The sequence below is a fragment of the Lithobates pipiens genome, unplaced genomic scaffold (assembly GCF_037356315.1).
Source record: "Lithobates pipiens isolate NorthernLeopardFrog02 unplaced genomic scaffold, aLitPip1_a1.2 Scaffold_23, whole genome shotgun sequence".
NCBI lineage: Eukaryota > Metazoa > Chordata > Amphibia > Anura > Ranidae > Lithobates > Lithobates pipiens.
Genome location: NW_027507785.1, coordinates 41,988,622 through 42,012,867, shown reverse-complemented (window position 1 = coordinate 42,012,867; position 24,246 = coordinate 41,988,622). Strand labels below are relative to the sequence as shown.

Here is a 24,246-nt window from a genome sequence, read left to right as displayed (position 1 = left end):
CTTTTGAAGCAGCACTGATAGGTGGCACTGGTGGGCACTGATGAGGCTGCACTTGTGGGCACTGATGAGACTGCATTGATGGGTGGCACTGATAGGAGGCACTGATGGGCACTGATAGGCGACATGGAGAGATGGCATTGATAGGTGGCACTGATAGGCACTGATAGGTGGCACTGGTAGGCGGCACAGATAAATGACACTAATGATGAGGCACTGATGGGCACTGATAGGCCACATGGAGAGGTGGCACTGGTAGGTGGAACTCATTATGGGGCACTGGTAGGCAGCACTGATAAGTGACACTAATGATGAGGCACTGATAGGCACTGATTGGTGGCACTGGTGGGCACTGATTAGCAGTACTGATGTGCACTGATAGATGGCATTGATGGGCACTGATAGATGGCATTGATGGGCGCTGACTGATAGGTGGCACTGGTGGGCACTGATTAGCAGTACTGATGGGCACCGATAGATGGCACTGGTGAGCACTGATTAGCATCACTGGTGGGCATTAAGGGGGCCAATGTCCCATTAAACAGAAGCCAGTTAACGCGTGAGGGAGAATAAACCGATAAACAGCTTTTGCTTACTTCTGTGATTAGCTGTTAATGGCTGAAAGCTGTCCACATGGTAAAGGGCCCGCTGTGATTGGCCCTTTACCCGATCTCTGATTAGCCAAGTCCCAAGGACTCGCGATCACAGAGCGTGCCACTTGGGTGGCATTTAAGGCCCACACTGTAGCCGTCTTTTGGCTATAGCGTGGGCAACAAGTGGTTAAAATCGTCAAAATGTAAAATTATATATTCATTACCAAGATGTATTGAGGTCATTTAAAACCAACATTTTATGTACTTAAGTGCTATGCAATCTTAGCAAAAAAAATGCAATTGGAAGTTCAGTTGTTCTACCACATTGACACGTATATGGCCAGCTACTCCTTTCTAGCCTACTATTATTCTGAATGAATTTGAAGTTTATAAACTTACTTTGTGAAGATCCCCACACATATACTTCCTGGAATTCTGTGACACGTAGGGGTTGATTTACTAAAGGGAAATAGAATGTGCACTTTGCAAAGTGCAGTTGCTCCAGAGCTTAGTAAATGAGGTAAAGCTTCACTATGCAAAGAATACTCAATACTCAATCATGTGGAAGGAAAATTTTAAAAAAACAACTGTATTTTTGCTTGCACATGATTGGATGGTGGAATTTAGCAGGGCTTCTGCTCATTTAGTAAGCTATGGAGCAACTGCTCTTGCAGAGCAAGTGCAACTGCACCTTGCAAAGCGCACAGTCTACTTGCCTTTAGTAAATCAATGCCACAGTCACCATGCCCTATGAGTGGGCACTGCTGTGTCACACCTTACACATAGCCTGCAGTGCCTTCTGAACTACAGAGGAGCTGAGAGGAGGAGGTTCAGGAGTCACTTCTTGCAGGTGTTCCGTCAGAATAGGTTACCCATTGGAACTGCCCCAAATTAAAACACTTTTGGACAGAAATTCAACGCATCCTCCAAAAATTCACAGAATGCTAAATACCGGAGGATCCGGCCTTTTACCTCCTCCACGCTTCCTATGTTCCTGGGAAGATATACAAAAAATCTATTATTCGCCACCTCCTTGACTCTGCCAAGGCATGCATCCCTCTTAAAGCGGTAGTAAACCCGCAAATTATTATTTTTTTTTTAAACCTGCAAAGCAAAAGGCATAATGAGCTAGTATGCACCGCATACTAGCTCATTATGAAATACTTACCTTAGAACGAGGCCCCGACATCTGGCCCGATCCACCCCGAGGGAGCTGACATGCTCCCTCTGCGTTTCTTTCGGGTATCGCGGCTCCGGCGCTGTGAGTGGCCGGAGCCGCGATATCGTCACTCCCACGCATGCGCGCGGGAGATTTCATTCCGGCCGGTCGGCCACTGCCGGATTTTCAGGCCGAGAACCCCCTTGTGCGCATGCGCCGCTGCAGTCAGCGGCGCATACCGAGGGGAATATCTCCTAAACCGTACAGGTTTAGGAGATATTTTTTTTACCTACAGGTAAGCCTTATTATAGGCTTTCCTGTAGGTAAAAGTAAAAAAATTGAGCATACAACCACTTTAAATGGAAATCCCCACAACCCCCTACACTAGGGATGTGGATTTGTAAAGTAAGGGAAATCGGTAGAATGGAAAACGTAGTTCTTTCAGCAGAAGCGATACTTCAAGACCTGGTCGCTATGGAACGTGTTTTACTTTTCTGACGAGGGAAGAGCCGTCCTTGACGAGGACCTGAACGCCTAAACTCACTCTACCAACTAGTGACCCTACCGGCTATAAGGCACCCATGGGCTTCACCTTATCGTCACCGAGTTTGGTGAGTTCACACAGGGTACACCTCTGCTTTCCCATCCTCTCCCCCCCTCCTCCCTTCCTCTCCTCCACCCCCCACCAATCCCTCTCTCGCAACCTCTCTCCTTCCTCCTTACTTTCTTTTTTCCTTCCTTTCTGGGTTTTGAACCTGGACTCCCGGGCTCCAAAATACTTTTCTAAAAATAAAATTATAAAAATTGACTAGGACTGGTCCGGGACCCTATTAGGGACAGCATAAATGGATCTCTACTGCGTTTCCCTCGAAAATAAGACCTACCCCGAAAATAAAACCTAGCCTTATTTTCCAGCAGGGCTGGAATATAAACCCTACCCCGAAAATAAGCCCTAGTTTAAAATGCTTGTAAAATCCTATAATCCACACTAGTAGGGATATCACAGTAAAATATAATGTACAATGTGTGTTTTTCTGTAATATAATTGTGGGGAAGAGAGCTCCGACGGGTCACATAAGCGCAGAGCGGCGCTATAATGGTATTTGGCACAATTATATTACAGAAACACACACATTGTACATTATATAATACTGTCATAAACTGAGTATAGCCTCAAATACAAAATATACTTAATACATATAACAGTACCATCATCCCAATTGATAATTGTCAAGAAATGGGAATTCTAATATCGGGGCAGTTGCTGAGGCTGCTCCCTTGGTATCCACACCCAAAAATGTTTGTTGAGGGGACTATTGCGGTACTAGATAAAAAATTCACAGAAGACTTTATTATAAAAAATTACAAATAATTTAATAAAGGCAAAAAAATTTAATCCATCAAAACTTCCATATTGCTAAAATCATATACACTGCAGTTTAACAAACTACCGACAGGTGACCCCATAAGGTTTCTGTTGAAGAGGGGTATAGAAACGTTACCTCTACCGGTTTCACGGCGAACCGCTTCTTCGGGAGGATAGTCTACAGAATAAATAAAAATATTTGCAAATAATCAAATAGCAGCGAATCATATAATGACATAACAGAAGATTTACAATAATTTAAATAGTGAGGGGGATCAGCTCACCCCCAGAAGAGGAAGCAGTAGATCACAGGACCCTGCAGGAGGGAGAGGCCAGGAGGGACTGAGAAGAGGAGGATCGGGGCTGCTCTGTGCAAAACCATTACACAGAGCAGGTAAGTATAACATGTTTATTATTTTTATTTTTTTTAATGCAATGCTAGTTAAGGCTAGTTACTTCTATTGATCTTGAGTTTACTTACAACTAGGAATTGTTATTTCTTTGTTACAACTAAGGATGAGCTTAATGTTGGGGTCGAACTTTGGGTGTTCACCAAATTTGGGTGTTCGGCAAATTTGAGCGCCGTGGAATGCCCCATAATGCACTGCGAGGTCACAGTGCATTGCTGTATGATGATTGGCCAAAGCATGCACCTGACCTGCATGCCTTGGCCAATCACAGCGCCCTCTGCTAAGAGAGCCATAATTGGCCAGTCATCCTCTGGGACTGTGACATCATAAGGGGGCAGGGTCACCATGTGACCTCACCCGGTGACACCGCCCCTTGTCCCTATATAAGTCGCCGCACAATGCATCCCTGTCATTACGGCCGGAGAGAGCATCAAGTCAAAATCTCAAGGAAGAAGAGGAGAAGAAGAAGAAGAGAAAAAGAGAAGGCGGCGGCGGCGACAGAAGACCAGGCCACCACTAGTAAAAGAGCTATAGAAAGATAGCGGAGGCCCGGTAAGAAGAACCAAAGAGGGGGACAAGACCCCCAAAGAGGGGGACAAGACCCCTGAAGTCGGAAGAAGACCCCTGGACGGTGGCGGCGACGACGAAGAAGAAAGCCGGGCTCCTCCACTAGTAAAAGAGCTAGCAGAAGATAGCAGAGGAGTCCGGCGAGAAGACCCCCCAAGACGGAAGACCACCGGAGCTGTACAATAAATTATTTTAAAAACATGTGTTGTGTTTTTTTCTTTACACTTTTTTTACCAGGTGAATGGGTAGGGGTACATGGTACCCCAATACTCATTCACATAGGGTGGGGGGCCGTTATCTGGTGGCCCCCTTATTAAAGGGATCTCCCGGATTCCGATAAGCCCCCCGCCCGCAGACCCGACAACCAACGGCCAGGGTTGTCGGGAAGAGGCCCTTGCCCTCATCAACATGGGGACAAGGTGCTTTGGGGTAGGGGGGCCGCAGGGCCCCTCCTTCCCCAAAGCACCCCCATGTTGAGGGCACGCGGCCTGGTACGGCTCAGGAGGGGGAGCTGCTCGCTCATCCCCACCCCCTTTCCTGACCGGATAAGGGTCTGATATGGACTTTGGGGGGACCCCCACACCCTTTTTTTGGTGTAGGGCTTCCCCTTTAAGTCCATACCAGGTGACGGGGCCAGCGAGGTGTCAATCTTGCTGATGGAGGCGGCGACATTGACCTCCTTCACTAGTCCCGTCTACCTGGAGCCATGCTCAAAAAGTCTGTTCATTTCAAAAGTCCGGCGGACTAGCGCACAGATGGATAGATTGTTTCTTTCTGCCGGACTTTTGAGAAAAAAGTCCGCCGGAGCCAACACACGGGCATATTGTCCGTAGGGGCCTGGGCTCGGCCACATGAGAGGCCACTTGAAGCGGCTGTGCCGTATCACATGCCGCGATAATGCCGATTATAATACTGCTAACAGCGCGTTGCTCCCCGTCAGCCCCTCCTTCCCTCCCGTCTGTCCCAGGTGATGTCACGATGCATACAGTATAAGCACCTGAAACGGACTGGAGGGAAGGAGTGGCCGGCGGGGAGCAGCACGCCATTAGCAGTATTATAATTTGAATGATCGCGGCATGTGATATGGGCACAGCAAAAGAGTGGAGGGGCCGGCGGGGAGCTGCGCCATTAAAAGTATTATCGACATCCGGTAAGTGAAGCCTGGGCCTGCCACTAGTGATGGGGGATGGGGATGGGGGGGCGGCGTTACAGATGCCTGGGGCTCTCGGATCCCCCAACCCACAGTGTCCCCCTGTGTGAGTGTCCCCCTGTGTGTGTGTCTCTCCCCCTGTGTGAGTGTCCCCCTGTGTGTGTGTGTGTGTTTGTGTCCCTGTGTGTGTGTGTCCCCGTGTGTGTGTGTGCCCCTGTGTGTGTGTTTCTCCCCGTGTGTGTGTGTTTCTCCCCGTGTGTGTGTGTGTGCATGTGTCTCCCCCTGTGTGTGTGTCTCCCCCTGTGTGTGTCTCCCCCTGTGTTTGTGTGTCCCCCCTGTGTTTGTGTGTCTCCCCCTGAGTGTGTGAGTGCCCCCCTGTGTGTGTCCCCCTGTGTGTGTGTGTGTGTGTCCCTGTGTGTGAGTGTCCCCCTGTGTGGTGTGTGAGTGTCCGTGTGTGTGTCCCCCTGTGTGTGTGAGTGTGTCCCCCTGTTTGTGTGTGTCCCCCTGTGTGAGTGTGTCCCCCTGTGCATCCGTGTGTCCCCCTGTGTGTGTGTCTGTGCGTGTGTCCCTGTCCGTGTGAGTGTCCCCCTGTGTGTGTGTGTGTGCCCCCGTGTGTGTGTGTGTCCCTATGTGTGTGTGTGTGTGAGAGTGTCCCCCTGTGTGTGTGTGTGAGAGTGTCCCCCTGTGTGTGTCTCCCCCTGTGTGTGTGTGTCCCTGTGTGTGTCCCTGTGTGTGTGTGTGTGTGTCCCTGCGTGTGTCCCTGTGTGTGTGTGTGTGTCCCCCTGTGTGTGTGTGTGTGTGTGTGTGTGTGTGTCCCCCTGCGTGTGTCCGTGTGTGTGTCCCCCTGTGTGTGTGTCCCCCTGCGTGTGTCCGTGTGTGTCCCCCTGTGTGTGTGCGTGTCCCCCTGTGTGTGTGTGTGTGAGTGTGTGTCCCTGTGTGTGTGTGTGTCCCTGTGTGTGAGAGTGTGTGTGTGTGTCCGTGTGTGAGTGTGTCCCCTGCGTGTGAGAGTGTGTGTGAGTGTGTGTGTGTGTCCGTGTGTGTGTCCATGTGTGTGAGTGTCCCCCTGTATGTGAGTGTGTCCCCCTGTGTGTGTCCCCCTGTGTGTCCGTGTGTCCCCCTGTGTGTGTTTCCGCCGGAGCCAACACACATATTGTCCCGGTCTCAGCCACATGAGAGGCCACTTGAAGCGGCTGTGCCGTATCACATGCCACGATCATGCCGATTATAATACTGCTAACAGTGCGCTGCTCCCCGCCGGTCCCTCGGCATTGCGGCATGTGATACGGGCACAGCAAAAGAGTGGAGGGGCCGGCGGGGAGCTGCGCCATTAAAAGTATTATCAGCATCCGGTAAGTGAAGCCTAGGCCTGCCACAAGTGATGGGGGATGGGGGGGCGGCGGTACAGATGCATGGGGCCCCTGGTCCCCCCAACCCACAGTGTCTCCCTGTGTGAGTGTCCCCCTGTGTGTGTGTGTCTCTCCCCCTGTGTGAGTGTCCCCCTGTGTTTGTGTCCCTGTGTGAGTGTGTCCCTGTGTGAGTGTCCCCCTGTGTGTGTGTGTGTGTGTGTCCCTGTGTGTGTGTCTCCCCTGTGTGTGTGTGTGTGTGTCTCCCCCTGTGTGTGTGTGTGTGTCTCCCCTGTGTGTGTGTGTGTGTCTCCCCGTGTGTGTGTGTCTCCCCCTGTTTGTGTGTGTCCCCCTGTGTGTGTGTTTGTGTGTCCCCCTTTATGTGAGTGTCCCCCTGTGTGGTGTGTGAGTGTCCGTGTGTCCCCATGTGTGTGTGTGTGTCCCCCTGTGTGTGTGTGTGTCCCCCTGTGTATGTGTGTGTGTCCCTGTGTGTGTCTCCCCCTGTGTGAGTGTCCCCCTGTGTGTGTGTGTGTGTGAGTGTGTCCCCGTGTGTGTGTGTGTGAGAGTGTCCCCCTGTGTGTGTGTGTGTCCCCCGTGTGTGTGTGTTCCCCTGTGTGTGTGTGAGAGTGTGTCCCCCTGTGTGTGTGTTTGTGTGTCCCCCTTTATGTGAGTGTCCCCCTGTGTGGTGTGTGAGTGTCCGTGTGTCCCCATGTGTGTGTGTGTGTCCCCCTGTGTGTGTGTGTGTCCCCCTGTGTATGTGTGTGTGTCCCTGTGTGTGTCTCCCCCTGTGTGAGTGTCCCCCTGTGTGTGTGTGTGTGTGAGTGTGTCCCCGTGTGTGTGTGTGTGAGAGTGTCCCCCTGTGTGTGTGTGTGTCCCCCGTGTGTGTGTGTTCCCCTGTGTGTGTGTGAGAGTGTGTCCCCCTGTGTGTGTGTGTGTGTGAGTTTCCCCCTGTGTGTGTGTGTCTCATGTGTGTGTGTGTGTCCCCGTGTGTGTGTGTCTGTGTGTGTGTCCCCCTGTGTGTGTGAGTGTGTCCCCCTGTGTGTGTGAGTGTGTGTCCATGTGTGTGTCCCCCTGTGTCCGTGTGTGAGTGTGTCCACCTGTGTGTGTGAGTGTGAGTGTCCGTGTGTGTGTCCCTGTGTGAGTGTGTCCCCCTGTCTGTGTGTGTGTGTGAGTGCGTGTCCGTGTGTGTGTGTGTGTGTGTGTGTCCCCCTGTGAGAGTGTCCCCCTGTGTGTGTGTGAGAGTGTCCCCCTGTGTGTGAGTGTCCCCCTGTATGTGAGTGTGTGTGTCCATGTGTCCCCCTGTGTGTGTGTCTCTCCCTGTGTGAGTGTCCCCCTGTGTGTGTGTCTCCCCCTGTGTGAGTGTCCCCCTGTGTGTGTGTGTGAGTGTCTGTGTGAGTGCCCTCCTGTGTGAGGGTCCCTGTGTGTGAAAGAGTGTGTCCCCCTGTGTGTGTGTGTGTGTGAGAGTGTGTCTCCCTGTGTGAGAGTGTGTCCCCCTGTGTTTCTCCCCCTGTTTGTGTGTGAGTGTCCCCCTGTGTGTGTGTGAGAGTATGTCCCCCTGTGTGTGAGAGTGTGTCCCCCTGTGTGTGAGAGTGTGCCCCCCTGTGTGTATGTGTGCCCCCTATGTGTGTGTGCCCCCGTGAGTGTGTGTCCCCCTGTGTGAGTGTGTCCCCCTGTGTGTGAGTGTGTCCCCCTGTGTGTCCGTGTGTATCCCTGTGTGTGTGTCTCCCCCTGTGTGTGTGTGTGTGTGTGTGAGTGTCCCCCTGTGTGTGTGTGAGAGTGTGTCCCCCTTTGTGTGTGTGAGAGTGTGCCCCCCTGTGTGTGTGTCCCCCCGTGTGAGTGTGTCGCCCTGTGTGTGTGTCTCCCCCTGTGTGTGTGTGTCCCTGTCAGTGCCCCCTGTGCGTGTGAGTGTCCCCCTGTGTGTGTGAGAGTCCCCGAGTGTGTGTGTGTCCCCCTGTGTGTGTGTGCATTCTCCCTCCAGTTTCTCCCTGTGTGCTCGCAGGTGTGGCGCCCAAGGGGGCCCCATGAGCTTCTATTGCCCGGGGGCCCCATGAGATGTCAGTCCACCCCTGTTAGTGACCCAAAGGACTCTGAATAAAATGCCTCTGCAAACTTACGCTGCATGGCCTCCCTGATTCTGCAAAGCCTGCGAAAGGACCCTAGGATTCGTGGTATCAATTACTGGCTGGCAACCCTTCTTGATCCACATTACAAGGGTAAGGTTGCAGAACTCATCCTGCCTTCTCAGAAGGAGCAGAGGATGAAACATCTTCAGGAAACCTTGAAGAAAGGTTTGTGCAATGCATTTCCAGACCCTGGGAGGTTACAATTTCCTGGTGCTGGCCACGTGTTGCTGAGGCTTCATTCAGTCAGAGGAAGAGCGGTGGAGAAGGTGGCTGGCTGACCGATGCCTTTAAACAATTTTCCTGTCCTCAGCGCCAAGGTCTGATCTTTCAAGCAACCATCACCAGCCTCTACATTACATGGTGCAGGAATATCTAGGAGCAAGAGCAGACTTGGAGACCTTTCCAACAGAGCATCCACTGGGTTACTGGGTCTTGAGGATGGACCACTGCCCAGAACTTGCTCAATATGCAATTGAGCTACTGGTCTGTCCTGCATCCAGGGTTCTTTCTGAACGCACTTTTAGTGATGCTGGATGGTTTGTAACGGATCATAGAGTGTGCCTGTCCACAGACTCCATCGATAGGCTCACATTCATAAAAATTAATCAGTCTTGGATCAGCAGCTATCAAGCACCTGATGCTGATGTAACTGATTGAATTTTCTATGGATGTGGGATCCCTTGACAGAAGACCGGGCCACCGCCTGTAAAAGAGCTATAAGAAGGCGCGGTGGCCCGGCAGAAGAACCGAAGAGGGGGACAAGACCCCTGAAGTCGGGAGAAGAGGCCGGCGGCGGGGAGGAAGAAAGCCGGACTCCTCCGCTAGCAAAAGAGCTACAAGAAGATAGCGGAGGAGTCCGGCGAGAAGACCCCCGAAGACGGAAGACCCCCGGAGCTGTGCAATAAAATATTTTATCTCGTGTGTTGTGTTTTTTTTTGGTACTTTTATTTTACAGGTGAATGGGTAGGGGTACATTGTACCCCATACTCATTCACATAGGGTGGGGGGCCGGTATCCGGGGGCCCCCTTATTAAAGGGGGCTCCCGGATTCCGATAAGCCCCCCGCCCGCAGACCCCGACAACCAACGGCCAGGGTTGTCGGGAAGAGGCCCTTGTCCTCATCAACATGGGGACAAGGTGCTTTGGGGTGGGGGGGCCGCGCGGCCCCCCCTTCCCCCAAGGCACCCCCCATGTTGAGGGCACGCGGCCTGGTACGGCTCAGGAGGGGGGGGCGCTCGCTCGCCCCCCTTTCCTGGCCGGCCGGGTAGCGTGCTCGGACAAGGGTCTGTTGTGGACTTGGGGGGCACCCCCACGCCGATTTTTTTCGGCGTTGGGGTTCCCCTTTAAGTCCATATCAGGCGGCGGGGCCAGCGACGTCTCCTTCGCGGGCCCCGCCTACCTGGAGACGCGCTCGAAATGAGCGGACTTTCCTCCCCGTGTGTGGGCGAGTCCGTTCATTTCAAAAGTAGAGCGGATTGTCTGGCGGACTTAGTCCGCCGTATTAGTCCGCTCAAAAAGTGCCGTGTGTGGGCAAGTCCGTTCATTCAAAAGTTTGGACGGACTGTCTGTCGGATTGTCTGACGAACTTAGTTGGGCAGACAATCCGCACGTGTGTACGCGGCCTCAGTGTTAATTTTGACATCAAATTTTGATTTCGTTTTAGTCATAGCCTTTTGACTAAAATTATATTTTAGTTTTAGTTGTATTTTAGTCATCTGCGTTGTTTTAGTTTTCCTCGTATTTTAGGAGTTGAGGAGATATTTCTTGGGCCTACAGGTAAGCCTTAATCTAGGCTTACCTGTAGTTCAAAGTGGTCTGTAAGGGTTTACAACCACTTTAAGATCATGTTCGGTACATTGTTATTTGTATAAGTATAGGATTAGCGATGGGTTAATGTTTTTGAATGAAAGTAATATCTGGGTTACCTAATTGCAATCGTTATGGATGCAACTTGTTGGAATGACAAGGGGCTGTATATACGGCTCAAAACTGTTGCCAAAATGATTTTGTAATGTAACTAATTTGTTTTACAACAGAGAGGAAGTAAGTGATGAAACCATTTGTTCTTATTCATTTTTTAAATGTTTGTAGCTGTGTAAGAGAATGCTGCCTTTAATTCACCCTCAGTTTCTAACATACAGCACAACGTTGCGTTTTATTGCTCCCAAGGCCACTGGTTTTGCTGTAGCTGGTCTGAAGTTCCTCCTGGATAAAATCATGGGTTTGGTGCAGTGGCGTAACTACAGGCAACTTGACCCTAAGCTCCAGGGGGCCCGTGCAGACTCCTGTACACCGGTATAGGAGGAGCCTAAGGCTGGATTCACACCTATGCATTTTTAGTGCTTTTTGCATTTTGCAGATTTGCACTACAGAACGTGTTCCATAGGAAACCATGTTAAATAGACTGTAGTGCAAATCTGTAAAATGCAAAAAGCACTAAAACTGCATAGGTGTGAATCCAACCTTATATAGAGAAACCAATCCTCTAAATTTTCCCCTCTGCAGCTGCTGAAATCCTTCTTCTCCTACTCTCCTTCCTGGATGCAGGAAGAAAATGGAGGGGATCAGTCTCTTTACATCCCGCCCACTGCCCTTCCTATCCGGGTCCTGCTGCCCCTCCCGCCCCCCAGTGTGCTCTCCTGCCTCCCCCCCCCCCCCCACAGTGCTGCTGGATCCTGCCCTCCCCCACCAGCTGCTGCGAGGGATGTGTCAGGATGGAGACCATTTTCTGAATGGACAGAGTCAGTGATCGGTATCGAGCACTGACTGTCCACTCATAACTGAAGCATAGTAAATTGTATTTACTAAGCTTTCGTTGGTGAATGAATGGGAAGCTCTGTACAGAGTTATTCCTTTCAATTGCTGAGGATGCAGAGATGGAAATCGAGGGCTGTGGGGTTGATTTACTAAAATCTGAGAGTGCGAAATATGGTGCAGCTGTGCATGGAAGCCAATCAGCTTCTAACTTCGGCTTGTTCAATTAAGCTTTGACAATTTTTAGGAAAATGTAAAATAATTGCATTTGGGTGGCAAAAATATGAATGCAATCTACTCATTGGGGGGAGAACCTCTGGAGGAATCTAGGATGGAAAAGGACCTGGGGGTCCTATAAGATGATAGGCTCAGCAATGGCATGCAATGCCAAGCTGCTGCTAACAAAGCAAACAGAATATGCAATAACCACTTCAGCCCAAGCCTCTTATTTTACACTTGTTGTTCACAAGTTAAAATATTTTTTTTTTGTTTGGAAAATAACTTAAAACCCCCAAATATTATATATATATATATATATATATATATATATAGAGATATATAGATATATAGATATATAGATATATAGATATATAGATATAGATATATATATATATATATCTATATCATATATAGATATCTATATATATATATATATATATATATATATATATAATGTGTGTTTTTCTAACACCCTAGAGAATAAAATGTCGGTCATTGCAATACTTTCTGTCACAAGTATTTGCGCAGCAGTCTTACAAGCGCACCTTTTTTTTAAAGAAAAAAAGCATGACAGTACCTCTTAAGTATGAGATCTAGGGTCCAAAAGACCTCAGATCTCATATTTACACAAAATAATTGAAAAAAAAAAATGGAAAAATTTCTCCTTTTAGAGCTATGGGTGGAAGTGACATTTGATGTCGCCTCCGTCCTCCCATGCCATGGAGCCAAGTGGGAGACATCTTCTCCTCAGTCGACAGCCAGGCATCCACGGGAAAGCACGCAATCATCTCCGTCGCTACCGGCGGGTCCGGTAAGCGGCGGAGAAGACCGGCGGGAGGGGGGTGAGCACCTCTCCCGCTGCCAATAAAAGTGATCTTGCAGCAAATCCGCTAGCTGCTGCCATAACCCTGGTATTTAGCGCCAAAGTACCAATGTACGGGTACCGTCATTTGTGTGAAGTGGTTAAAAAGCAGATTAACTCCAGAGATAAAGCGATAATTCTCTTACTCTACAAGACTCTGGTCCAGCCTCCCCTGGAGTATGCCGTCCAGTTCTGGGCACCAGTTCTCAGGAAGAATGTGCTGGAAATGGAGCGAGTACAAATAAGTGCAACAAAACTAATAAAGGGTCTGGAGGATCTTTGTTATGAGGAAAGATTACAAGCACTGAACTTATTCTCTCTGGAGAAGAGACGCTTGGGAGGGGATATGATTTCAAAAACCGTACTGGTGACTCCACAATAGGGATAACACTTTTCTGCGAAAGGGAATTTAATAAGACACGCGGCCATTCATTAAAAATTCAAGAAAAGCGGTTTAACTTTAAACTGCGTAGAGGGATCTTTACTGTAAGAGTGGTAAGGATGTGAAATTCCCTTCCACAGGTGGTGGTCCCAGCGGGGAGCATCCATAGTTTCCAAAAACTATTAGATAAGCAACTGAACGACCACAACATACAGGGATACACAATGTAATACTAACATAAAATCACACACATAGGTTGGACTTTGATGGACTTGTGTCTTTTTTCAACCTCGCCTACTATCTAACTATGTAACAATAAAACCTTGGAGCTTAGATTGGTTTATATACAGAGCTGCACCACATTTTGCATTCTCCAGAGTTAGTAAAACAACTCCTGTGCCCTCAATCTCCTTTCTCTGTCTCCAAGGTGAAACATCAGAGGTCTGTTTAGACCCCTGATATTTCACCAAACGGGGCTTCTAAAAAATAAATAATAAAGAAATGTAACTGTAACAAAAAAATAAAAAAATGGTAAAAATGTATTTGAAAAATAAAATAACAAAAATGAAAAAAATTACTGACACCAGTGGTAGAACTTGCTTTCTGCCACTGGGCTTGGAGGAAAGGGCCCCAGCCGGGGCTCAGGTGGGCCTTTCATGGTTTCTAGTTATGACTCGGTTTGGTGCGAAGGAAGAGGGCACCCTTAACTGTTGCTGTGACTTGGATCGCAGATGATGCCTCAACTGGGCTTAGATGTTCCTCACCCTGGGAATGGTGCCAAAAGTCCCTTCTTGCAAAAGAAGAGCTTGTTGTATGTTGCCAAGTTTATACTAAAACCTAGGACTTTAGGATATGAATAGAGTCACTGTCCCTGCCCAAGCTCCAAACCACAGTAATAGCATATAAGTAGTCTACTCAACACTTGTCACTAATGTACATGAAAGAAAAACAGTTTTGTTCTGGCACTGAATAGGAGATATGGCCTTAGGGGTTGTTGTATCCATAAAAATTTTAAGACCTACAGTAAACACAAAACCTTATTTTTCTTTTAATTGGAGAGGTTAAGAAAGGGTAAAAACCCATTTGGAGGTTATTTTTGCTGCCTGTGTAATAGAGACATAACAGGAAATTAGAGAAAATCTCACAAAACGGGAATTTCCATTTTATACAGTTGTCACTCAGACATTTGTCCTCAGTTGATGATTAATCCTAATATTTACTCTGATGACGAATCTAAAATTTAGCATTTCTCTTTATTTTCTGTCTCAGTGACAATGGTCACCAAAAAATAAATAAAGAGGTAAATGTACCCAATGGTGATACAGACAGCAATATAACATTTAACAGAGGGTCCAATCTTTCACATACTATCCAAAACTTTGAAGCTTCATGCACTAAAACCCCGTACACACGATCGGACTTTCCAACGGGAAATGTTGGATGTCAGGCTGTTGGCGGTAAATACTGACCGTGTGTACGCTCCATCGGACAATTGTTGTTGGACTTTCTGCCAACAAATGTTGGCTAGCAGGTTTACAAATGGACAAATCATGGACAAATGTGTGTGTCGGATTTTCCGAGCGTGTGTACACAAACTAACATGTGTAATGGAGAACATTTGTGATGTGGCAAATTATGAAAACTCCAAATGCAGTGGACAGTTCTCTTCTTCTTTAATGGGATAATAATGAAGCTGCTTTGTTGGTGATACTGATGGATTATTGCAAACAAATTTTCAAAGGCTTTTTTTTCTAGTGATATCAAGAATAATATTATTATGCTTTATTTTTATTTCCTTTGGGCATTTTTTTTTTTAAGATCAAAGATACAGCTATGTTGGTGTCCCTTGTTAATTTTACATTGTATTTTTTAACCACTTGCCAACCGCCGCACGACGATGTACGTCCTATTTTTGAAGAGGGATATCTCGGTAACGGCAGCAGCTGCTGCCACAACCGAGATATCCATCTCTTCAGGCGGCGGTCGGCTGTACGATAACGGTGGTCTCCGCGGCGGATTCGCCGTGAGATCACCGCTATCGGCGGCGGGAGAGGTGCCACCCCCCCTCCCGCCGCCCTCCTGCACCTTCCGCCGCTTACCAGAGCCGTCGGTAGCGGCGGAGGCGATCGGGTCCTTTCATCTGCTGGGCATAGAGACAAGTGAGGCTAAGATGGCCCCCACTCGTCTCTATACCATAGGAGGGCGGAAGCGACGTCAAAACGTTACTTCCGCCCATACCTCTTAAAGGTATATTTTTTTTAAATGTCAGATTTTCTTTTTTTTTTTTTTTTGCATTTTAGCCCAAATATGAGATCTGAGGACTTTTTGACCCCAGATCTCATATTTAAGAGGACCTGTCATGCTTTTTTCTATTACAAGGGATGTTTACATTCCTTGTAATAGGAATAAAAGTGATCCATTTTTTTTTTTTAAACAGTGTAAAAATAAATAAAATCAATTAAAATAAATAAGAAAAAAAAAATTTTTTTTAAAAACACCCCGTCACGACGAGCTTGCACACAGAAGCGAGCGCATACGTGAGTAGCGCCCGCATATGAAAACGGTGGTCAAACCACATATGTGAGGTTTTGCCGCAATCGGTAGAGCGAGAGCAATAATTCTAGCCCTAGACCTCCTCTGTAACGCAAAAAATGCAACCTGTAGAATTTTTTAAATGTCGCTTATGGAGATTTTTGAGGCTAAAAGTTTGACGCCATTCCACGAGCGGGCGCAATTTTGAAGAGTGACATGTTGGGTATCAATTTACTCGGCGTACCATTATCTTTCACAATATAAAAAAAAATTGGGCTAATTTTACTGTTGTCTTATTTTTTTATTCAAAAAAGTGAATTTTTTCCAAAAAAAGTGCGCTTGTAAGACCACTGCGCAAATACGGTGTGAAAAAAAAGTATTTCAATGACCGCCATTTTATTCTCTAGGGTGTTAGAAAAAAAACAATATAAAATGTTTGGGGGTTCTAAGTAATTTAGTGGTTAAAATGTAACTGCCTACTCCCAAACTGTCATTTGAAATAAGAAAACATAGCCAAGTATTAGTCTACACAATATTTTTATTGTGCATTAAAAAAAGAAATCAAATAAAATCAGACATGCTATCTGCCAATAGAACTCAACCAAGAAGTGCATTCTATGCATCCAAAAATATAGAAAATATACCAAATCAAATCATTATTCAACCAAAAAATAATGTCAAAGCAATAACTCCAAGGCTAATAATAAATAACACGTTATCCCCTCCGATTCCACAACATGCCTGGTTGACAAACGGCCGTTCAGAAATTAACCCGAAAAGCACGAACTGAAAAGCGTGAAATTAAAAGTGCGAATCAACACTCACCAAACTTCTACTAACACGAAATTAGCAGAAGGAGCCCAAAGGGTGGCGCTAAAGATTTGAAAAACCAAGTAGTGCGTCTAGTACATCAGTATGTTCGTAATTGTTGGCCAACATTTGTGTGGCCGTGTGTATGCAAGACAAGTTTGAGCCAACGCCCTTCGGACAAAATTCCACGGTTTTGTTGGTGGAAAGTCCAATCGTGTGTACGAGGCATAAGAGAATTTACTTCCAACCGCATGCATGGACAACTGTTGTCTAACGTCTATAAGGAAAAGGGTTGGAGCAGAATCATACAAGTAAAATTGATAATGATAACAGGTGTAAGTTACACAGCCAACATGCTATTCATGAAAAGTCAGTTCTACAAGCTACTTTGTAGTTCACGCTATAGAGAGTCATAGGTTTTATCTGTGTTGCAATGCAAAGGATTAATGAGCCACTGATGAGCTAAGCTTCATCCACATCAAGGACCATTCACCATGCGCTAATGCGTGTTATACGCGTTATCTGATCATGGGCAAAGTTAAGTCAGCCTATTCATTTTGAATAGGCTGGCAGCATACTTTAATGCATTAAAAAATTGGACATGATCCTGTTCTTTTAAGAAAGTTCACCACAATGTACGAGTACGTTGGAGTGCCATTCAAAATCACACTCATTTCATCACGTTACTGTAATGTATCAGTGAGACTGGGTCCTAGCTGTTTCAGATGATCCACAGAATGTTACACTGTCTTCCCCCAGATATAATAAAGTGTTATGAAACATGCAACTTTAAATTGATCACCGACTTGGTTAATGTCTAATACCCCAATCTTTGCAACAGATCAACACCATTATTAAAATCTGCAGAGCTGGAGGTCCTTTGCCATTTTGCATTGTACAAATTTTACATAATTAGTTTGGCTGAAAAAAAAAGTCCATCTAGTTGAACCAATAAAAGAAAAAAAACAGCAAAGCTTGATCGAATTTGCTCCAGCAGGGGAAACAATTCCTTCCTGATCCCCCAAGAGACAATTTATTCCCTAGATTAACTTTACCTATAAATGTTAGTATCCAGTTATATTATGTACATTTAGGAAATAATCCAGGCCTTTCTTAAAGCAATCTACTGAGCTGGCCAGAACCAGCTCTTGAAGGAGTCTATTCCATATTTTCACAGCTTTTACTGTGAAGAAACCTTTCCGTATTTGGAGATGAAATCTCTTTTTCCTCCAGACGTAAAGGGTGCCTCCTTGTCCTCTGTGATGACCTTAAAGTGAATACCTCAACACCAAGATCACTATATGGACCCCTTATGTATTTATACAATCATATCTCCTCTTATCATAGCTGAGCTCCTCCATGCCTCTTATCAGTTTGGTTGCCCTTCTTTCTCCAGTTCCCACATGTCCTTTTTGTGAACTGGTGCCCAAAACTGAACTGCATATTCCAGGTGGAGTCTTACTAATTTTCTCTTTTGTTGTCTATTTTCCATCATAAGACAATTAGGGATGTGAGTCTAGTTCTGATATTTATGACATTTGCAGCACCCGGACACATATTTCCAAGTTTGTCTGGCATGACTGCATGTGTATTGTGTGTGTGTGTGAGATTTTCTCAGTATTGAAAGTCTGTTTATGCAGTATTAGTTCATGCAAAATTCTGTACGACCAAGTAATACAGTTCACTAAGATAATCGGATTGATATTCCAGTTGTATCTAGTAAATATCCAATTGCAGGCAATTTTTAAAATCATTTTCCATACATTTTTAAGGATCAAAGTGGAAAAGGTTGTCATTCATTTTTATGTGGCATGTGTGGTATATTTAAAGGGGTTGTAAAGGTAAATGTTTTTTCACCTTAATGCATTCTATGCATTAAGGTGAAAAAACATCTGCCAGTGCCTGCGCCCCCAGCCCCCCCGTTTTACTTACCTCACCCCTTGAAAGTCCCGCGCTTGTCCCCCGACATCCTTTCCACCGTTTAGCCTGGCCGCTGATTGGCTGGAGTGGATGGATGGATCAATCACATCCACTGACGCGGAGCGCCGGGGAGGCGGGGCCGTGTGATACAGCGAGCGGCTATAGCCGCCGGCTGTATCACGGGAGCGCGCCCGCAGATGCTTCTCACCATGCAAGGGAGCTCGCATGAACGTGAGAAGTACCTGCGTGAAGAAGCCGAGACAGCCGCCGAGGGACCCAGGAAGAGCAGGTTCGGGGCCACTCTGTGCAAAATGAGCTGCACAGTGGAGGTAAGTATAACAATATTTTTTTTTTTTTAAATAACAAACATAACTTTACAATCCCTTTAAATGGGTTTTTTTGCACATTTTTCAAACTGTGCAGAAAAAAATGATCATGCAATCATTGGGGCTGATTTACTAAAGGCGAATAGCCTGTGCACTCTGTAAGTGCAGTTGCTCCAGATCTTAGTAAAGGAGGTGAAGCTTCACTTTACAAAGAATAACCAATCATATGCAAAAATAACATAGGAGCATGTTTTGCTTGCACATGATTTGGATGATGGAATTCATCAGCGCCTCCCCTCGTTGACTAAGCTCCGGACCAACTGCACCTGCAAAGTGCACTGTCTATTTGGCATTAGTAAATCAACCCCATTGCATCACACATCCTTCTCTGTGCAATAAAAAGCATTTACTTTGTTGCAGTGCTGGGGCAAGGTCATTTGGTGCCCTGGGCGAAGATGTCAAACTGCACCCCCCCCCCTTTTAATAAAGAATCAATGTCGTTTCAAAACAAGAATATACTTATTATTATAATATTAAGGGACACTCTGATGGGCAAATTGTATGTTAAGGGGCACTCTGATGGCACATTTTATAGTAAGGGGCACTCTGATGGGCACAACAAAACATGCCCCTTAACGTAAAATCTGCCCATAAGAGTGCCCCTTAATACAAAATTGCCCATCAGTTTTGCTCTTAAAATAAAATGTGCCCATCAGCGTGCCCCTTAACATAAAATAAGGGTCATGCTGATGGACACCTTTTATGTTAAGGAGCACTCTGATGGGCACATTTTATTTTAAGGGGCGCGCTGATGGGTATATTTTTAATGTACACGCTGATGGGCACATTTCATGTTAAGAGGCACTCTGATGGGCACACCAAAATGTGTCCATCAGTGTGCCCCTTAAGATAATATGCCCATCAGTGTGCACATTAAAAATATACCCATCAGCATGCCCCTTAAAATAAAATGTGTCCATCAGAGTGCCCCTTAACATTAAAAAAAAGGTGCCCATCAGTGTGACCTTTAACAAAATATGCCCAGCAGTGTGCACAATAAAAATATGCCCATTAGTGATCACTGGTTAACATGTGGCCCACATACTTTGAATGCAGGAGGGCACAACTGAAATACCAAAGGGGCGGAAACTGCAAGATATGGAGAGCCAGGACCCAGGAACCGAGAGTAGCAGGGGGGTGAGCCGTGGGGCGGGCAAGTGACGCCACACCCCTACTCACGGCCCATGAGAGCAAGCTGGTCTTCTGTCAACTGCGAGACCTGCAGTGAGGAGCAGGGGGCAGGCACACGCACGCAGCGCCACTGGTTTCCGGAGGAAACCCATGGTCCCAGCAAACTAATGATGGCTGTTTTAAATGGGCACTTCACTGTGCCCCCCCACCCCCAATAAATTGTACCGCCCAGGAGATCCACCCCTTTCGCCCCCCATCCCCCCGTACCAACTCTGCTTAGTTGTCTTAGCAGTGTAGATTTATTGCCCTCTAAACTTCTCCTACAGACTTAAATTGTAGGAGAAGTACGACCAAAGCATTTTGACCCTACTTCTCCTATGGAGCACAGGAGTACAGTTATTTCTGCACTCCTGTGACAGCCACTGTTGACTGACATCATTCAGCCTGTCCAGGCTGTTGGAAGATCCCAGCTATAAAGAGCCAGAGCCAGCCACTCTCACCCCCTCCACAGCCCAGCGCTCCAGTGAGCTCTGGAGGGGCAGAGCAGAGAGCCGGTGACTGACAGTGCTCTCTTCTCATTGAAGAGGCTGAGACAGCTATCAGTCCAGGCACCTGGCGGATCCAGACTCCCATAGTCGGGATGACACGGTGCCTGGACTGATATTGGTGATGTCAGCAGAAAGCAGACTTCAGTACGTTCTCCCCTGAAAACGGGTCACAGGAGTAGGGATGAGCCAAATACTCCCTCGGTTTGGTTCGCAGCAGAACATGCGAACAGGCAAAAAATTTGTTTGAACATGCGAACACCATTAAAGTCTATGGGACAGGAATGTGAAAAATCAAAAGTGCTAATTTTAATGGTTAATATGCAAGTTATTGTCATAAAAAGTGTTTGGGGACCTGGGTCCTGCCCCAGGGGACATGTATCAATGCAAAAAAAAGTTTTAAAAATGTCCGTTTTTTCAGGAGCAGTGATTTTAATAATGCTTACCTGTGAGGTCTCGATATAGTATGCCTGTAAAGTGTCACATTTTTCCCATGTTTAGAACCTTCCGAGAGCAAAATGACATTTCTAAAGGAAAAAAAGTCATTTAAAACTACTCGTGGCTATAATAAATTGTCGGGTCCTGGCAATACAGAAAAAAATCATTAAAAAAAAATGGTATGGGATGCCCCCCAGTCCATTACCAGGCCCTTTGGGTCTGGTATGAATATTAACGGGAACCCCAAACCAAAATTTAAAAAAACTAATTTGCGCGGAGTTCCCCTTAAAAGCCATACCAGACCTGAAGAGTCTGGTATGGATTTTGGACGGGACCCCTATGCCATTTAAAAAAAAAGATTGGCACAGGGTTTCCCTTAATATCCATACCAGACCTAAAGAGTCTTTATACTTGTGCCCTGTTGCTAGGTGGTGGCTCCTAATCTGCCAATTCTGGCTCCGCGGCTGTGCTCCTGGGAAATGTGGGTCATCATTTCCCATGAGTCAGTGAGCAGGAGTGTGTCAAAAAATCGTGTACTTTCCTTACAGGAAAATGCCGCAATTTAAAGCGGGGTTCCACCCTAAAGTGGAACTTCCACTGATCGGAACCCTCCCCCCCTCCGGTGTCACAATTGGCACCTTTCAGAGGGAAGGGGGGTGCAGATACCTGTCAAAGACAGGTATTTACACCCAATTCCGGGCATAGACTCCCACGGGAGTCTATGCCTCTTCCTGTCCCTCTGCGCTGTCTGCTGGGACACACACGGGTCCCAGAGACAGCGCGGACAATTCCTATTGCGCTGCGCAACTCGCGCATGCGCAGTAGGGAACCGGAAAGTGAAGCCGCAGCGTTTCACTTCCTGTTTCCCTCACCTAGAATGGTGGCGGCAGCAGTCGAGAGCCGAGCGTTCGATCGGCCTCGACTGCCGGCATCGCTGGACCCCGGGACAGGTGAGTGTCCATTTATTAAAAGTCAGCAGCTGCAGTATTTGTAGCTGCTGGCCTTTAATATTTTTTCCACAGTGCAATCCCGCTTTAAGGCAGATCTATCTATCTATCTTCAAAACCTGAAGAAGCACTAGTCAAGTGTGAAACGCGTCACCTCTCCTGTGTCTTTGTCTTGATGGTAGTCATTATGACTCTTATGTATCAAAAAATCGATGTTGGATTGTTTTGGAGATGTGCAACCTTATCTTTCTTTTCTACCACAGGGACAGGAAATTGCGCTTGAACAGCATGCCTAAGCTGTAAAAACCTGAAGAACATCCAGGGAAAAAGCCAAAATTGACGCTTCAACTCTACTAATGAGAGAAGATGTCCCTCAGGCATACTGAGGGTTATTTACGAAAGCCAAATCCACTTTGCACTACAAGTGCAAACTACAAGTCCAAAGTGCACTTGAAATTGCACTGAAAGTGCACTTGGAAGTGCAGTCGCTGTAAATCTGAGAGGTAGATCTGAAATGAGGGCAAGCTCTGCTGATTTTATCATCTAATCATGTGCAAGCTAAAATGCTGTTTTTTATTTTCCTTGCATGTCCCCCTCGAATCGACAGTGACTGCACTTCCAAGTGCACTTTCAGTGCAATTTCACTTTGCACTTGTAGTGTAAAGTGGATTTGCCTTTAGTAAATAACCCCCATTGTGTTTCGCAATGTCCAGAACACCATACCTAGCCCAGATCTGCAGATTAGGTAGGAAGCCTAGGTGTGATAAAGAAGGGTATCCCCCATAGCGAAGTGTTAGGGGACACAGTGCCAGGGTCATTAAGATATAAAGTAGCCTGCCTCCAAACTGCTGTATTATTTAAATAGAATTATTATTAACCTAATCTTATTTTACGTAAAAAAATAAAAAAGGATTATTTTGTGAGATTAAAATTACTTAAATAATCTGGGGGAAAAAAAAGCTTTTGGCTTTTCGAATGGATCCCTTTAACACATTTTGAATTGAAATATTTACTGCAAAAGCCCAATCAACATTTATCGGTGCTAAGAATAAAAAATGACTTCTGTGGGGAGGTTGGTGATGAATAAGACTGGGGGTAATTGTCAAAGATGACAGTTTCTTAAGGCAAATTTGCAAGATCTGAGACTGTTCCCTATGACAGCTGTCAGTATTTTAAGAATGAATATATAAAGAGAAATATAGAGAGGACCTACCTCCCATCCCAGTGAGCTCCGGAGGACAGTGAACTTTCACAGACAAGGTTGCGCAGTGTCCAACAGCTCTGCATAAACATAGAAGTTGATCATTCACTTATAATTAAATTGAATCACTGACATAGAGCTCCACCTTCTCGTGTCTGTACGAGGATGTGTAGTGAGTGTACACACACCGGGGACAAGGACTTTGTTGCTTAATATCAGTACTGTGATTGACTTCATCAAGTATCTGTCCTCTGATGCAGCCTGTGGCAGGAAGCCTACAAAGCCATTACAAAGAAACCAGGGACAGAATTTCCAGTATTACAGATTTACTGTCATTATAAAGGTAAGTGAATGGGTGTCATCTATCATTGTAAATGGAATTTGCTGGGTCTTAAAGTGAAACCTCTGTTACATTCACCTATGAACGAGATCATTTTTAAAGATCTATTGCAGGTATATAAAAACGGGTTTGTGATGGATCCAAATCCAAAACATTTGCTTTCAGTTTTGGATAGAGGAGGGAAAGGATTAGAACCCCTGTCAATTTTTTTGCTGCCGGTGTCCCTGCTAGCAAGATAAACCTTCTCCTAGTAAGAGAAATAGGGGTGAAGCACACTCAATAGCACCCATTTCTCTTTCTTTTGTGTATCCACCAGATACTCCCTGGTTCTTTGTTCAATACATTTTTTAGGTTATACATCAGTGGCGGCACATGCATTGAGGGCACATGGGCGGCGCCCCCCCCCCCCATCCCTGCCATCGCTTCCCTATCCATGTGCCCGGCCCAGGACGCTGGGTGCATGAATTCCTATGGTGGGGGTGGGGGCGTGTTTTTTGAAGCACGTGATTAGAGCCGTAGGCTCTAATAGGCTTCAAAAAAAGGATGCGCTCGAGGCGCAGAGAGTGCGCCCTGATCCCACTCAATTGTGTAACAATAGCAAATACATTTTCGCTATTTTTCACACTAACGTTCCTCACCGCCAATCAAGAGGCAGGCCGTGAGACCTGTTTCCTGATTTGCCAAAGCATCAGGCGGTCCTATTGGGAGGAGTGGACACCGGAGCCGCTGCTCGCACCCGAGGAGGAGAGGAGACCACAGCTCCAGCCTTAGATCGGGTAGGTGCTTGATGCCTGATGGGTGGGGGGGGGGGGGGCTTTTTCGGCCCCGTGCCATGGGCCGTGAGTGGGGTGAAGGTTGCAGCCGCCACTGCTATACATACGTACAAGGTGAGATGATAGTGTACAAAAAATCAAGAAAATAACATTATATAGGACAGTATGTAAAATATATCAGGTACAACAACAGTCTGGATAAATCATGAAATGCGTGAGGTTTAACCTCCCTGGCGGTACGATTATTTCGGATTTTAGGTGCTAAAAGCAGTACAATTATTTTGCATGAAAATTTGGC

The 24,246-nt window shown here is 46.6% G+C and overlaps 1 protein-coding gene across 2 annotated transcripts in view; it reads right to left on the bottom strand.

The window, feature by feature from the left end:
* The window catches only part of LOC143927403 (P2Y purinoceptor 2-like), a 60,680-nt gene extending 37,671 nt beyond the window's left edge, over nucleotides 1-23,009 (bottom strand). Inside the window, exon 1 of one of the 2 annotated variants that reach the window (XM_077451466.1) lies at nucleotides 22,848-23,009. In XM_077451466.1, coding sequence (XP_077307592.1) covers nucleotides 22,848-22,927 — 80 coding nt within the window. In that variant the 5' untranslated portion in view covers nucleotides 22,928-23,009. The remainder of the gene's footprint in view (nucleotides 1-22,847) is intronic. The other variant, XM_077451468.1, reaches the window with a different exon arrangement.
* Nucleotides 23,010-24,246: the final 1,237 nt, after the last annotated feature.